This window comes from Eupeodes corollae, chromosome 2, assembly GCF_945859685.1.
Source record: "Eupeodes corollae chromosome 2, idEupCoro1.1, whole genome shotgun sequence".
NCBI lineage: Eukaryota > Metazoa > Arthropoda > Insecta > Diptera > Syrphidae > Eupeodes > Eupeodes corollae.
In genome coordinates this window covers 139,807,373-139,823,577 of record NC_079148.1, presented here as the reverse complement: position 1 = coordinate 139,823,577, position 16,205 = coordinate 139,807,373, and the positions used below count along the sequence as shown (strand labels likewise).

Genomic DNA, 16,205 nt, shown 5'->3' with positions numbered 1-16,205 from the left:
GAGGATAATGGATTTACAATAATAATGCAAATAGCGCTTGAGTGATGGCTATTCTGGGTTAGGTTGAGTATGAAGGAGGTATTGTGTTATATGGATGAGAATAAGACCTATTTTGATGAATTTGAAATGGAGCCTTTGAGGGAGATTGAAAGTATTGTTTTAAAGGTTCGGATGCAGCAGTGATTTTGATGTGCGTATATCGTGGATGTGAAAAATCGTAAAATGTTTTAATTAAAATCTGTTACATGTTTTGGATTGAAACATGTAACATTTTAATGATGGACAATCTAAACACCCATCGTAAGTCTGTCAAAAAAATCAGGAGCTGTTCAACTTCATATCCTTTCATACCATAAAAAAAAAAACAAAAATTGACATAAGTGATGATGTAAATTACGTGGAAAGCTTAGTCTATGAATATTTTTTTTAATCTATGCAGACTTTGATGAACACGCATTAACATATTGGAATTGAAGTTCATAGAATTTGAATATATAACTATAAGGACGTGTTTTTAATGTCAAAATATCGGATTTAGTACAAAGTAGTGGATATCGAAATTTTTACAGAGGCCAAAAAATGACTGAATTGAATTTCTTAAAAAGTTCTTAACAAGTTTTTTTAATTAACAGGTTCCGACACTCGAAGTTAATCAGTTTCACACCAGTTTTTAAGCATCTGTCATAGTGGCTTCAGCTGTTTAGAAATTTACTTAGTGAGAGTTTTAAATATTGTTTACAAGCGTAGAAAAGCCTTTAGCAGCAACTAGTAAGACTTGAGAGTGGAAATAAGTTGCATCGTTTTGGCAGAAAGCAGCAGTCAATTACCAAATATCGTGTTTTCCCAATTGAATAATTTGCAAGACAGTTCATAAGAGAACTTGTGCCATGGCTTGGCTCCCAAGTAGCAGCACCACAGGCCACAAATAATGGTTTGGGCCACTTTCTCCAATCTCCAATCGGTTTCATTGAGAATATCTTTAATTAAATTTTGGTCACAGACCTTGGACGTTTAAACAAGGTTCTGCGCCATCTCACAAAGCTAACGCTTTTAACTTCGAACATTTCGGTGGATTATAATCTATAGGCCATTTTAAGTACTGAAAAAAAAACCATTTGTAAAACGATTAAGGTAACCATTGTTAGTGAATATTCTAAAATACCAGGAAGTTACATTCGGGCGGCTTGAAATTCAGTTTTTCGGTCTCAAGCCAATATTCAATGTCTTGGGAGAGAAGGGTAGTCGCATCCACGAATTGACTGCCATGGTCCAGAAACATTTCAACTTCGAATCCGGTCGCATCCAACTGTACGCCAAGAGGGTTGCTACCCGCGGTCTTTGCGCCATCGCTTAGGCTGAGCCGCTCCGTTACAAATTGGCCTGAGGATTGGCTGTTCGTCGTGCCTGCTATGGTGCGTTTCAGCATGGAATCCGTTGCCAAGGGTTGCGAAGTTGTAGTTTCCGGCAAGTTGCGTGGTCAGCATGCAAAGTCAATGAAGTTCGTCGACGGTCTGATGATCCATCCCGGGGATCCATGCAACGACTACGTCGAAACCGCCACTCGTCACGTTCTGTTGCTTCAAGGAGTGTTGGATATTAAGGTCAAAATCATGTTGCCCTACGATCCCAAGAACAAGATTAGCCCCAAGAAGGCACTGCCAGACAAAGTATCTCTTGTCGAGCCCAAGAAGGAGAAGGTCTGCGAGACCCCAAAGACAGAATACAAGGTTCCTCCACCATCCAAGCCTCTAGAGGAGGTTGCTGAAGCACCAAAAGTAAACTAAAGCGAGGGGAGCGAGGTCTGAGGAGTCTTTTATTTTTTTTGAAAAAAAAATGTACGGTAAGAGGGTCTGTATCTAAAGTTAGACAGATTTGGCATAAGTAAACCACTTTTGTATATGCTTTATGGTAGACGTATTATTGTAAAATTGGTAATGTAACTTCTACCAAAATCTTTGATATTAAAAATGGTCTTTAACAGGAAGCGGTTAACTCGCCGATCTTTTCAGCATTTACACCAGTGATCTGATTGCAAATCGGCCCCGAAAAATTAGGTTAACAAGACACTTTTGCAGGGTGACTTCGACAAGATTCAGCAATATTGCGATGACTGGAAGTTGAAAATCAACTGTCAGAAATGTGAAACTATTCTGTTCAGGACTCTGCTGTATGGAGCCTCAAGGAAAAAGAAATGGAAAAATCTAGTGATCATTGGACTAAATCGACAGCCACTGGTGAATAAAATACCTTGGCATCTGGTTGGATCAGTACTTGCAAGTACTCGTATTTCGAGAGACATACGAGTGCTGATCTGTCCAGAGCTAGGGGAGCCTTTGTTCTATTGTTTTTCAGCAGTCGTCTTGACAGCAGGGTGAAGGTGATTTCCTACATACCCCTTGGACTACACAAAACACCAGCGTCGGAGTACAAACATTCCCATTACCAACCGGATTCTATACAACAAGCCAACATAATAGATAATTTCTTGCTGAAGCTTAGTAGGGTTCACATTGCAAGAGTGATGTCGTCGACTAGCAGCTTATTTTTTGGGGGCTTACTACCCTAGTAATGAGTACTACGAAAGTGCAAGTTTAGGCGGAAAAATTCAGCCCGAAGCTTTCCTCTATTTAGAAAATCGAGTTCTTATGCAGAATAGAGAGGTGGTTCCGCTAACCTACCACGTCACCCGTAAAATTGAGATAGGCGGCTTCTTAACAGTCGAGACATCATTGCACTGAACGGAGCCGAGCGCTTTCGGTTCAGTAGGTGAGACAGGAGAACCAGTTTTGGTGGCTTTAAATTGAGAATGTCATTTTTTTGCTTAAAATTTTCTTAAAATGTATAAAAACAAACAACAAAAATAGAAAAGTATATTATCGCTTTTCATTACATTGCTTGGCAAAATTTAATTCTTCAACTTCTTTAAATAGAAATTGCCAAAATAGAAGCAAAAGTTATACTGGAACGCACCTTGAGGCCACATTCGATGCCAGACAAGCAGAATGCGCTGGATGCTCCTGTATTGATCATATTAAAAACCTGCGGATCATTATTGGACAATGTGTCACGTTCTGAACGATGGTAGGTTGTCTGATGATTTCGAAATCCGAAGCGGATTCAGACAGGGCTGTATTCTGTCGCCAATATTGTTTTTGTTGGTGGTAAGCGATGTACTGCGCTCAGCTCTGTCAGGTAGCGGAGGGATCCAATGGACTTTGACCTCCTATTCAAAGCATTTGGATTACGAGGACTATGTTTGTTTACTCTCTCATAGGATCATGGATCTCCATCAAATGACAACAATTGTGGAGAGTGAAGCAGAAGTTGTGGGGCTGAAAATTAATCCTGGCAAAAAAAATGATCAGCTTCGGAACGCGACCATCCTCTCAAATAAATATTTTCACGCAACCGGTGGAAAAAGTGGAGAGCTTTCAAAACCTCAAAATTATCGTCTCCATCAAAGGCGGAACTGAGCAAGACGTCATCTGCCACATCGGCAGAACAAAAGCGGCTTTCGGAATGCTGTCAAAAATTTACAGGAATAACTCTATCAGCTTAAGAACATCGCTACGACTGTTTCACACAAATGTCGTGCCTGTGCTTCTTTATGGGTGCAGCACTTGAAAGGTTACTTCAGCCATAACAAGAAATCTGCAAACCTTCTTAAATAGATGTCTTGGTAACATGCTAAGGATTTTCTGGCCGAACATTGCAAGCCAAGCAATGCTTGAACATTGCAAGCCAAGCAATGCTTGCAGTCGAATCCGCTCACATAAGAAGGAAGAAGGGCTACGCGACCGAGAAGCACATGGCCCAGAACAGTCGACGCGGAATCAACGTCACTAGGCAAGAGTTGGAGAGAGCTGAAACACATCTCGAATATCGCTTTATAATTTGTATATCAAATCATATTTTAAAATATCCTAATTTAAAACAAGTTTTCAGTCATTAATTTGTGTTTAAGAAGTTTTGACAAACTTTGGAATTGATGCTTTCATGGGTTTTCAACTTTCAAAAGTCCCATAGCAAGGCAGTAAAAATAGCTACAGTTTATCTTCTTTTAAGACTTGTAGAAACTATATAATTCACAGTAGCTCTATGTAGCTCCGATTATATGGAGTCTCGATTTTTTGAGAAAACATACGTCAAGATAAGGTGTAATGGTCATCTTCTGATGAGCCCAACCATTACATCGGGGCGAAACGCTCACCTATGCTGGTTTATTTTTATTTTTATTTTCATTTTCATGGTTTTAAATAAAAATTTAATTTTCATGATTTTAAATCATATTTATTAAAATATAAACATTGTTGCTGATTTCAAAATAGGTTTTCAATAAATTATTTCATTGCATTTTCTTAAGAGATATCAATAGCTTTTTATTTATGTTTAAAAAGAAAAGAAAGCCATTAGCAAAAAAACAGGTGTCAAGTCAAGCAAAGGGCTACATTCTCTATGGTTGCAGCTCTACATAAGTTTTAAGTTGGAAATTTTCGATATTTCCAGGAATTTTATATTTAAGATATTGAATACATTTTTGGAGAAATATAAACGATCTTGGCATTCACGTGACTCTAAAGCAAGGTTTCAATATGCAAAATCACATTATCTCAGTGTTTTCCTAATTGACAGTTCTTACTTAATAAATTTCAATAGTTGACAACTCCAAAACTAATTTCCATTTAATTAGCCGGCTATTCAAAATGAAACTTCGTTTTGGAAAACCATAAATGACTCTTGCGTTTTTTACATATTTTAAAACAAATTATCTTACTTCTAATTCAAAATGGCGCCTAAAAATTCAGGTAGTTCTCCTTATCTACATATTTAGAAGTAAGTCTTCACTCAACTCAAGATATCTAACCTTAACCTTTAACACATTTTGAAAACGCACAGATTACTTATTCTGAGCTTGATTTTGCCAACAAAGTCTTAAGGAGAGTTACACACTTACCCTTATTTACAAAATCCAACAATTAATTTCAAAAGAAAAAAGAAAATTGCATGAGAAATGCAATCAACGCCATCAAACAAAAGCATTCTATTATTCAGAATTTCATATTGAATTCATCATTAGATTAATGGGATGGGAGGGCGGTAGATGGCATTGCGGTAATGACAGAGTGCGTGATGGCAAAGTTTCACAGCCTCCTTGAAACGTCCTTGAAATATTAATTTCTATTATCATGTAATTAATGCGTTGATGAGCTAAATTCACTTCACTCTCGCACTTAATTACAAATATAGTGAGCGTTATGTGACGTGGCTTATATTTACCATATTAGTAATAATTAGTTTTTGGTGGAAACAAAATAATTAGATAGCTACATGAGGGTTGAGTTTTGTAGTTAAGTTCAGTTGAGTTAAGTTTGAGTTGAATAAATTTGATGATGATTTCTAAAGTGAACGTTTAAAATTAATTCAAAACTCAAAATGCACATCCTCGTCGTCGTTTGTAGTTTGTCATCATTATATATATTTCTAACTACATACTGACATCACTGAATAAGTAGCAGCTATAGTGTTATAGGAGTACCTATACCAATTTCCCAAATTGACCTAGAATTCCCTTGTCATGAATATTAAAATGAAATTTCAATTTTCCTATTCCAGAAAATAAGGGATCCTCGCTCAAACGAAACTATATCCTGATGGTGACGTCTACAATACACATCATACACAAGACGACCAAAGTTACTGTTTTGGGCTTCTATACTCGGATATAGTCTTTCTATAGACTATAGCAAATAGCTACTCGCTTGATGTATACACGAAACTATTCAAAGTAACATTTCTGCAGTTATTATGCGATTAACTCTGTCAAGTTGACATCACACAGAAGCAATAGTAGTTTACTAGTATTCCAACAAGCTGAAATATTTCCTCTTTTTGTGTAAAGGGAGAAACGTCAAAGAAGTTTAACGTCGTTGTCTAGGTACAAACTTCTCTAGGTATAGGTAGGTTAATACTATTCTATAAAGCAGAGCGACACAACTCTGACAAGGACGAAGACGACCGACTATGACGATGTAATGGTAATAGTTCTCCTCAAAATAATATATGCGGTTTTGGAATTGAAAGTCGAATTCTCTTTGGACTACCATCAGGTTAGGATAGGCCACATTGAAAACACATCATTCTGGTGTATTTCAGTGTATTGACAAGCATTCAATATCCAATTGGTTTAATTGAATTCCATGCATAGCAAACTAAACATCATCTATAAGAACGAATGGTCACGGGAATACCTATCTGAGGTGAATTTCACCATAATTCAGATCCAGCACGTTTATAGAAAACGCAGTATATTCAAATGAAAGCGTCTTAAGTGACAGGCAAAATTTCCAAAAATATGTAAAGGGCATATAACAATTATCAATTTTTAAAATTAAGAAAAAATAATGCAATATGCGGGAACAAATTTTGTTCGCATTGGTGTCCTATAAAATAATTATTTTATTTCAATGCATAAAATTGTCATTTAAGGAACTCCGAAATGTATGCTACCAATAATAGAAAAATTGGTAAAAAATGGGTTTCAATTCAAGATTAGAAAAAACAAAGAAAGATATTGCATTCTAATATTGTTATGAATATTTTGTTAAAGTTTTGAGCAAGACAAATAAACAGAAGGGATGGGAAAATATAGAGTGTTCCAAATCCTAACCTCTTTTCTTAAATTTGTTTTGAAAATGTTTGTGAATTCAGTATTACACTAACTTTAGCAACTAATATCAGGACAACAATAAATCTCAGTGTTGTTGCTGACTTTTTTGAAGGAAGTTATATTTTTAGAAAACTGAAAAAAGAATTTAACGTGAAATTATACCGTTTTGGCAAGAGTAAGCGATAAACCGCAACAAACATTCTTGTAGACCGTGTTAAGTTCAATTCCATTTGTAGTAATAATGTTTTTAGGCTTTCATTTTTGTAAACGAAAAAGTCAAATCGTTTTTTAAATCTTTATTTTGGTTTTAAGATGTCAAAAATGTCATTTTTGTTGCTTTTAAATTATTCGATTAGATAGAGTTATTGGTTCTTGAGATATCTGGTGTCAGTCAAATTTTTCATAATATTTATTTGAAGTCGATAACTTTGACAATACTGATGCAAAAAGGTATCCCAAAAGCGACGGATGTCTAAATATACTTTGGCACCACGCACTGACAAATATCTTGTTAAAAGTATTATAAACTAAAGATAGAAATTTACAGAACTTGGCACTAAAATTCACAGAAAATCAAAGACATTCTGAAATCACTGTGATTGTCAACACAAATTTTGTATTCACAAAGAAATGTCACTAAACTTTTATTTTTTGAATGTCTGCACATGATTGGTTAATTTTTTTGTTTATAATAAACATACACTCAAGGGGATGTTACTTCCCTTATTATGCAGAGGCACAGTGAGCGCTGGGAAGAGGAGAGGGGGTTTAAAAGGATATACAGGTGCACATTGGTTTTGAATTCCTGAATATTGTATTGACTAAAGACAGAGTGTGGTAAGGCATTCAACATTCGTGTAGTTCAGCTAAAGAACGAATATCTGTATTTGATAATGCGGCCAAAGTTGGGCTCGAAGGTATACTGATGAGCATTACTAGAAGCGCAAGTATTACGGTTGAACTGTTCAAGGGGAGGAATGCAACTGACTATTTCACTAGAGCATAAGCCGTTAAAATAACGGTACAAAAAGGTCAGACAAGAGCCCTTACCACGATGTTCAAGCGAAGTTAATGAACTTATGATGATATTATCGTCTATCAATTTAAATGCTCTACGTTTAATACTATCCAAGAGGCTTAAGTAAGATGCAGGAGCACCAGCCCATGGATGGGAACTTTGGACGCATGTAAGTCTTTTAGATAACAGACAGATCAGAAGGGGTGATATATTTCTTGCATTGAATAAGGAAATCCAAACACCTTGCGGCACTTTTGGCAACATCGTGTATGTGATCATTCCACAAGAGGTGAATGGTGACACACATACCAAGAATATCGAGTTGTTCAGTCTCATTGATGCAAGTGCCATCCATGGATATGGGGGGATATCTCGCTTTAACGATACAAGACAGCATTAGGTTTTTGAAGTATTAAATTTCACACGGTTTTTTAATCCCCATTGAATAATGCTGTTACGGTCGCAATTTAATGAGCTTATCATATTTTGTCGCATTAGTTCCACTTCCGAAGAAGAGAAATGTGAGTCTGAAAACGAATATGAAAAGCTAAGATTACTATCGTCAGCAAAACAATGTATTGGATAAGATGTTGCAGACAGAAGATCATTAATAAAAATGAGAAAGAGTGTTGGAGATAAAACAGAGCCCTGGGGCACACCAGCATTTATTTTATGGTTTTCAAACTTGAATCTATCCAATACTACTTATATTGAACGATCCGAAAAGTAATTATTAATCCAAAGAAGCAGGGATTCATGAAAACCGAAAGCATGCATTTTCGATAAGAGAGCCTGATGCCAAACCCTATCAAATGCTTTTGAAATATCAAGTGCAATAATCTTACTTTCTCCAAAACGATGTAAAGATTTGCTCCACTGCTCGGTGAGATGAACCTGCAGGGTCAAAATTGTCCTTTAAATTCAGAGCAGAACTTCAGGCATCAGCCTCCTGAACACTGCATATAAGATCCTTTAAGTAAAATTATGTGAACGTTTGAAGCCGTTCGTTAACAAGCTGCTAGGCCCTTATCAATGTGGCTTTAGACCATGAAAGTCCACCATTGACCTAATATTCACATTACAGCAGGTCTTGGAAAAAACACAAGAACTTAAAATTGATGCCCATCATCTCTGGCATCTCTGCCAAACTTATCCGTTTGTACAGAATGACGATGCAAAACGCACTCTGCTCTATCTAGGTCGAAAAAGATCTCACCGATGCATTTGATGTCAAAAAAGTTTAAAGACAAGGTGACTTCTTCAACGTCGTTCCGGAAAAAAAATGTGCAAAACTCAACCGTCAACACTAGAAACACAATCTTCCAAAGGTAAATCCAATTACTCGTATACGCAAATGATATTGGCATAATTGGAAGATCAAAGCGTGATGTCAGTGGAGCGTTTTTTTAACATTGCGACGTCATTAAAAAAGGACATTGAACAACCACGTCTTGGACAAAACGTCACCATGGACAGCTATAACTTTGAGACAGTTGAGGACTTTGTCTACTTAGGCACCGATATAAATATCGTAAATGACACCAGCGTGCGTTGAAATCAAATAATGAATAATTCTGGTAAATCGCTGCTTTTTTCGACTTAGAAAGCAATTGAGTAGTAAAGTCCTCTCTCGAGCATCTAAAAGACACTCTTCTCATTCATGGCGCTAAGGCCTGCATCCTGCCAAAGAAAGATGAGAGCGTCTTAGAAGGCTTTGAGAGATTTTAGTCCCGTCTTCATAGATGGCGAATTGAGAAGAAGATACAATAATAAACTTTACTGGCTGTTCAGCGACACTGACCTAGTTAACAAAATCAAAGGCCAACGACTTAGATGGTTGGGTCATGTAGAGTGAATATACATCAACTCTTCAACCCGGAAGGTCTTCGAATCCAATCCCGATTCCCCACTCAGGTGGCGCACTCAAGTGGGCGAAGACCTCAACCAACTTAGTGTGCGAAACTGGAGACATCTAGCTAGTGTACGATCTGGCTGGAGACGCATGTTGGTTAAGGTCAATGTTGTGAAACCTGTGGCGGCTGAGAAGAAATTAATTTTTGCATTGAGTTTATTGCCATCAATGTCCTCAACAGCACCGAATTTTGTCTTTCCGATTCCGATTTTGCTTAGATTTTTCTACAGCTGGCGACCTTTTGAACTAGTGCTAAGCTGTTGAGAAAAATGTTGGTATTTAGCCTCGCGTATCATAGCTACAATTCTGTTACGGAGTAAGCAAAACATACGACACAGCTCGGTTAGTCGATAGCTGAAAACTTAACTCTTAAGACCGTTTTCGGCTCCAACAAAGTACAATAGGTCATAATATACTGTCTTATTTTATTTTTTGAGACATAGATATGAGATCTAGTATTGATATTTGTACATCCTTTAGATTGGAAATTGGCTCCATTAATTAATTAAAGTTTTGAAAACCCTAAAAATCAAACAGCCAAGTATTATCATTTAAGATGTAGAGCTATCTATCCTAGAGTTCTTGAAAAAATGTTCTATTTTGGTTTTTTTAAAATGGTCAAATAGTCAAAAATGTCGTCCCAAAATATTAAAGCCAAAAAAGCCTTTGAGTACTCGATTTTTGAATTTGTGTATTAAAGCTGTTCTTGATTTTCTACTTATTTAAATTTCAAACACGATTATTGCAATAAGGCATTTTTTTGTGTTGTTCAGAATAGTAACTCAGACAATTTTCAACCATTTATTCGAAAGTTAAAATAGATCTTGGAAATATTTATATGAGTAGATTTATTTAATATTCCAACAATGAAACTTGTTATTGATAATTTATCTGAGAATTTTGTATGCAAATTTTCCAATTTTCATTTTATAAGATTGCCATTTGGCCTACAATCAATGTTTTGAAAAAATCCTTCTTGGACCCTTCAAAAAGGGAGACCCTATCGCAAAAAACCATTTTGAAATAAATCTTTTCAAAAAATAATTGTTTTCAATTACTGATAAATTTTATAAAATCCCATTTTTACTAATGTTGATTTATTTTTTAAAATATATTTCTAAAAAAAAAACAATTATTAAAAAGTTAAGCTTTTAAAAAATAGTAAAATTTATTTGGCTGCAGAAATTCACCTAACCTAAATGAATTCGTATGTGTTTCTTATAAACTAAACGAAATATAACTACTCGATGTTGTAATGTTGGTGCACAAATCGACATCAACATTGACAATTTATACTGGCAACTGGCCACTATTACTATAGACATAAAGACTTACCGCAATGTACTGCCATCCTTTGTTTACCCGCACTAGGAGCGCTTCTTCCTCTGTTATGTAGGCTATCGTTCCGGCAGGACTCATAGCTGACTTCTGTTATGGTAGGAAGGGATATTGTGTGATTGTAATTATGTTTATACGAGTATGATGCATGGCGGCAGCAGCGTATAGGGAATAATAAAGAGAAATATTGATATTCATATTTAATCAAGTTATTAAATTGAATCTAGTGTAATGTGTTATTATTATTGTTGTTGTTGTAGTTATGCTTTATAATTAGATTCGAAACTTACTTCTAACGACTACGACGACGAAGACGACGTCTAAATACGTACTTCTTGTATTAAATTACAGTTTTGCAGTGCAGTAAAAGTCAAAGACTTTTTGTAAAATTTCAATTCAAAGTTTCAAGTTCTAACGATATAAACATTTGGACTGAACAATGGACATCGACTGAATAGACAGTCAGTTAGAACGATAGAAGCGTGCTTAATTCATTTGATATATTGGTCAAAACAAAAGGGCTGTATAGTCTCTATAATTGATTTCTATATATGACAATTTTACATCATGTTTAATATTTGTGTGTTTTGATATTGCACCAACGACCGACTGACTGACTGATGGACCAACGACGACGACGTATGTTTATGATTACGATATCTATAAATTGGTTTCCATATGACTTTTGATCAGAATCTATATTATTATACTATAACTGTGACTGACTGGAATTTTATGTGAATTATAAATACTAATGAATAACTAGAAAGCAATTTTGAATTAATTTTGGAAATCAATTTGATGTGCGGTACAAAAGCTCCGCAACGATTGGCAATAATTGGATATGCATGAGAAAATTATTATTGATGCATTCGAACGAATATCTTTTGGACCAAATATAAAAAAAAGCGTCGTATTTTATCAAAACAACTCATAGAAATAAATGCTGCCATATTACCGTCTTTTTCGAAAACCATAAAATATAAAAAAAATATACATTTTAAGGGTTTTTTATTGCTTCGTTAGAGTTTTCCAACAAGAGGTTTCATTATGATGTTTTAAAAAACGATAATATTTTGAAAATAAAATCAATGAAAATGTTTATTTTGTTGTAAGAACAAAGATTTACAATTAACAATAAATAACTTTACTAGCCAAATAGTCTCCACCGCTACGATTGTAGACTATATCCTTTTTTCATAAATTTGTCCATGACAAATTCTCACTTTTTCGACTATATGTCCTCGATAACTTAATGAATTCCTTCTTTAAAGTCTTTAAATGATTGTGAAAGGAATTCACCTTTAAATGGCTGAAAGAATCAAGTCTAAAGGAATTAAATCACAAGTTCAGCGTGGCCAATTTTGATCACATCTTCAAAAAATACAACTGATAAAAAAAACTTATTTTTTTTAACCTGTGACTGTAAAATGTGCATCATTTTTGTTTTGAATTTCAACAATTTCTATACGATTAATAAATGAGTAAGTAATTCATTAATTTATTGTTTCGTTTTGCTTTTGGTACATTGTTTACAATTTGTATGAATTTTGCAGCTTTTAGCAAATCAAAATAAATAATTTCCTAGGTTTAAATAATAAACAAAAATTAAAAAATTAAAATAAATAAAAACAAATTCGGTTATAATTAACATCCTATACGTAAAAATGGTTTTTAAAAAGGAAAAGAGTGTTTTCCATTCAAAATTATTTACCTCCTCTACTGTTTTTTGCAGCGTCAGAGATTTTTTTCCAAAGGTTGCATTTCTGTATTCAGAAAAAATGGGACATATACTAATGAAGTGGAAACAATCTTCCTTTGCCATCAAATGTATGGTGATCCGTTTAATCTAAGGACTTTACATCTTGTTTTAAATATTAAGGATATTTGACTGTAATTCAGTGAATCATTAAAGTAGTCTGATTCCATAAGATTCGGGTTCAGTTCAGAGTTAAGAATACTGCTTTGTGATTTTCGAGCTTCCTCCATCAGAGCATCGCGTTCCAAATTCTCATAGTTTTGTATGATTTTGTAGAAAATCTCTTTAGCATGGCTCAAATTTGATGGATTCTCCACACTCGTTTCGCAGAGCTTCCCATATCGACATCCACCAATCCTCGTTTCTTAGCTCAAAAAGTGCCATTCGTTTTTTCAGTCGGTCATCATGATGGGATAAAACCTTTAAAATGTAGTCTGCTTGTAATTAAAGCGTGATAGTAAATATTTTTGGACGTCCTGTTTCCAGATACAAGGCATAGTTAGGTGTGTTTAGGGGTAAATTAAAAAGTTTCTTCGAGAAACATCTGTGAAACTTTTCTATCTCCTCGTATTGCTTGATTCCCCATACCTGGGCAGCATAGCAAAGAGTATTTTTTATAACAGCATCAAATATCTCGTATTTCGCAGACAATACTCTTTGCTGGTTTGAAAATATGTTATTCCAGTCTAGATTTAATAAACTTTGTGAATTCTTGGCTTTGACATTTACGTGGTTTTTAAAATCTATTGTTTTATTAAAAATCACCCCCAGGTACTTGTATTCATTAGTAATCTGCACAGGGTTTCCATTAAAGTGCCAAATCTCGAGAACACCATTATTTTTTATTTATCCACATTAATGACAAGTCTTCATTTATCGCAATAATCAGCTAAGCGATTTTTCATTAGTTGGAAATTTTCTGAAGACTCAGAAAGTAATATCAGGTCATCAGCATATAAAAGAACATTTACTTTCAAGTCCGCAATGTATAGACCAACAAGTAGATGAGCTTCTACATCATTAATAAAAAGTGCAAATAGAAGAGCACTAAAAAGGCATCCTTGTGTTACACCAGAGTCCGTTTCAAAACATTCCGAATACGTTGAACTATCCCAGACAGCTGCTTTTGATTCGGAATACATTTCCTTAACAATTCGGATGAACTGCGTAGATATACCTAGCTGGCAAAGTTTGTAGAAAAGTGCATTCCGATTCACCAGGTCAAAAGCAGATTTAAAGTCAACGAAAAATGCATAAACTTTCTTATTCCGTGCATGGAATGCTTTAACGATGGAAGTCAGCACAAATATAATATGGTCGACGGTGGAAAATTTGTTTCTGAAACCAGCTTGGAATTTGGTCAGGATATTATTGGTTTCAACCCATGTCTCAAGCCTGATAGCAAGTATACCACAAAACACTTTTGAGAAAATGTTCATAAACGATATGCACCTTTAATTTTCCAGACTACGAGTATTAATGTCTCCTTTCTTGTGAATAGGGAATATTACCGCTTTTTTGAACGATGTAGGTATATCAGCATCAGAAAATACTTTATTGAAAAATGATGTAAGTTGTCAAATAAAGGTTGGTGTGTCGTTTTTGAAGTGCTCGTACGGAATCCCATCTTCACCCGGAGCTTTACCATTTTCTTCTTTATGAAGAACAAGGTTTACTTCGGACACTGTTATTTCACCATCTAATAACTCATCAGATAATAGAGGTTCAGCACACGAAAATTAAAGGACCGTTTTGTTTCGTACAATATTTTTGAAGTGGTTCGTAAGATCATCGGCAGATACATTGGATCCTATTTGAGATATTGACCCATTTATTTCTTTTGTTTCCAAAATTGTTTCGAATCTCTTGATTCACCAAGTACATAGGCTTGTTGGTTTTCAAACTCAGTTTTCTTTTCGAAGCAAGGATTTTTGTATTGTTTATTGGCTTCTATGTTTCAAACTTTGGCAGTTAAAAGTCCGGAATGCATTTCCAAGATTGAAGGACTTTTTCTTCGCGTTCATGCACTCTTTGTCAAACCACTTTTGTTTGAAGGACTTACATACATTCAGGAATGCTCTTGGGACGGAATCTCTTATACAACCCACAAGTTGGTGGGTACGTTCACCGACATAGTTAGTCATCCCACTTTCACTCTTGGAAGATTAATATCTAATATTTGTTGGTATGTTATTACATCATCCTGTTTCCATTTGAGTCTTGGGATAAGTTGAAGATTACTTTGTGTTGTAGATTTTTCTTTTGACCATTCAACAATAATTGACATGTGACCTGAATAGTTTTTACTTTCTACTTCAAATGTGTGTATGAGATCAACCCAATCATTATTTACAGCACAATAATCATTCACAGATTTGCCTTGGCAATACGAATTTTAACCAATATCGTTTAATTTTTAATAATGATAACGAAGTTCTTAATTGTCAAAAGAAGTTTAAAAACCATCAAATATAAAAATAAGAATCTAACTACTATCGTTTTTTTTCAGGGTTTTCCAATAACAGATTTCATTTTGATGTTTTTAAAAAAGAGTAATTTTGTAACATAAATTAATAAATGCTTATTTCATTTTAGGGAAAAAGTATGCTACCGACAATTAAAATTAAACATGGCTGCTGTTACTACACCGTAACCTTTTCTGAAGAAAAAATTCATGACTAATTCCGATATTTGGGGCTGTATGTCCATGATAACTACTTGAATTCCATCTTTAAGGTTTTGAAATGATTGTGGATACCAATTATCTTTCTAGTATTCAATGTAAAAACAATTCTTTAGGTTTTAAACAATAAGGTCTTGGTGGTATATTTTGGTCACATCATGCCGAGATTGTATGTACCATGGACAGGTAACTTTAAAAGCAAAACTTAAAACACAAATCGTTCACCAATTTTAAAGTGAATATTAATAATTTAAGGCATTTTTGGAACGTGAATATTTTAATTTTGAATAATGACATAGTTTTTACTTGTCAAATGGCAAAATGTGAAAGATTCAAAAGTGATAGCTGCCTTAAAAATGAGTTTACAAAATAAAACCTCATATTTTTAAACCCTTTTTGAAAAAAGCAAAAATAAAACAATTCTTACTTATTTTATAAAATTTCGTAAAGGTCAGAGCTGACGTAACCTATTTTTCAACCTTTAAAGCTTTGTTGAAAGTTAAAAGTTTTCGTACAATATTTGTTAAAATTAATTTTGTAAAATAAATTAAAATTTGGTGGTGCAACAGTCCATTGAGAACCATGGCCTATTGACTTACAATACTCAACAATATCTGCGTGCAAGTACTGTTGTCAGCGATGGAGGGGACCTACAGTTGTAAGCCAAACCCGAACGGCTTATTTGAAAAAGCACTTTTCACGACAAGAATTACTCCCGGAGAGTACCGGTGACAAAAGTAGTTTTTTTAGATGGCACAGGCAAGGATTGAACCAAGACCTTTTGCATGATAGTCTAAAGCGTTAACCATCATACCACCGGTACTAAGA

General features: G+C 34.8%; 1 protein-coding gene across 4 annotated transcripts in view; it reads right to left on the bottom strand.

The window, feature by feature from the left end:
• LOC129948585 (collagen alpha-2(IX) chain) overlaps positions 1-16,205 on the bottom strand; it is a 405,200-nt gene that overhangs the window by 119,028 nt on the left and 269,967 nt on the right. For all 4 annotated transcript variants that reach the window (XM_056059695.1, XM_056059694.1, XM_056059696.1 and 1 more), the window contains one exon: positions 10,933-11,025. In XM_056059695.1, coding sequence (XP_055915670.1) covers positions 10,933-11,025 — 93 coding nt within the window. The remainder of the gene's footprint in view (positions 1-10,932; positions 11,026-16,205) is intronic.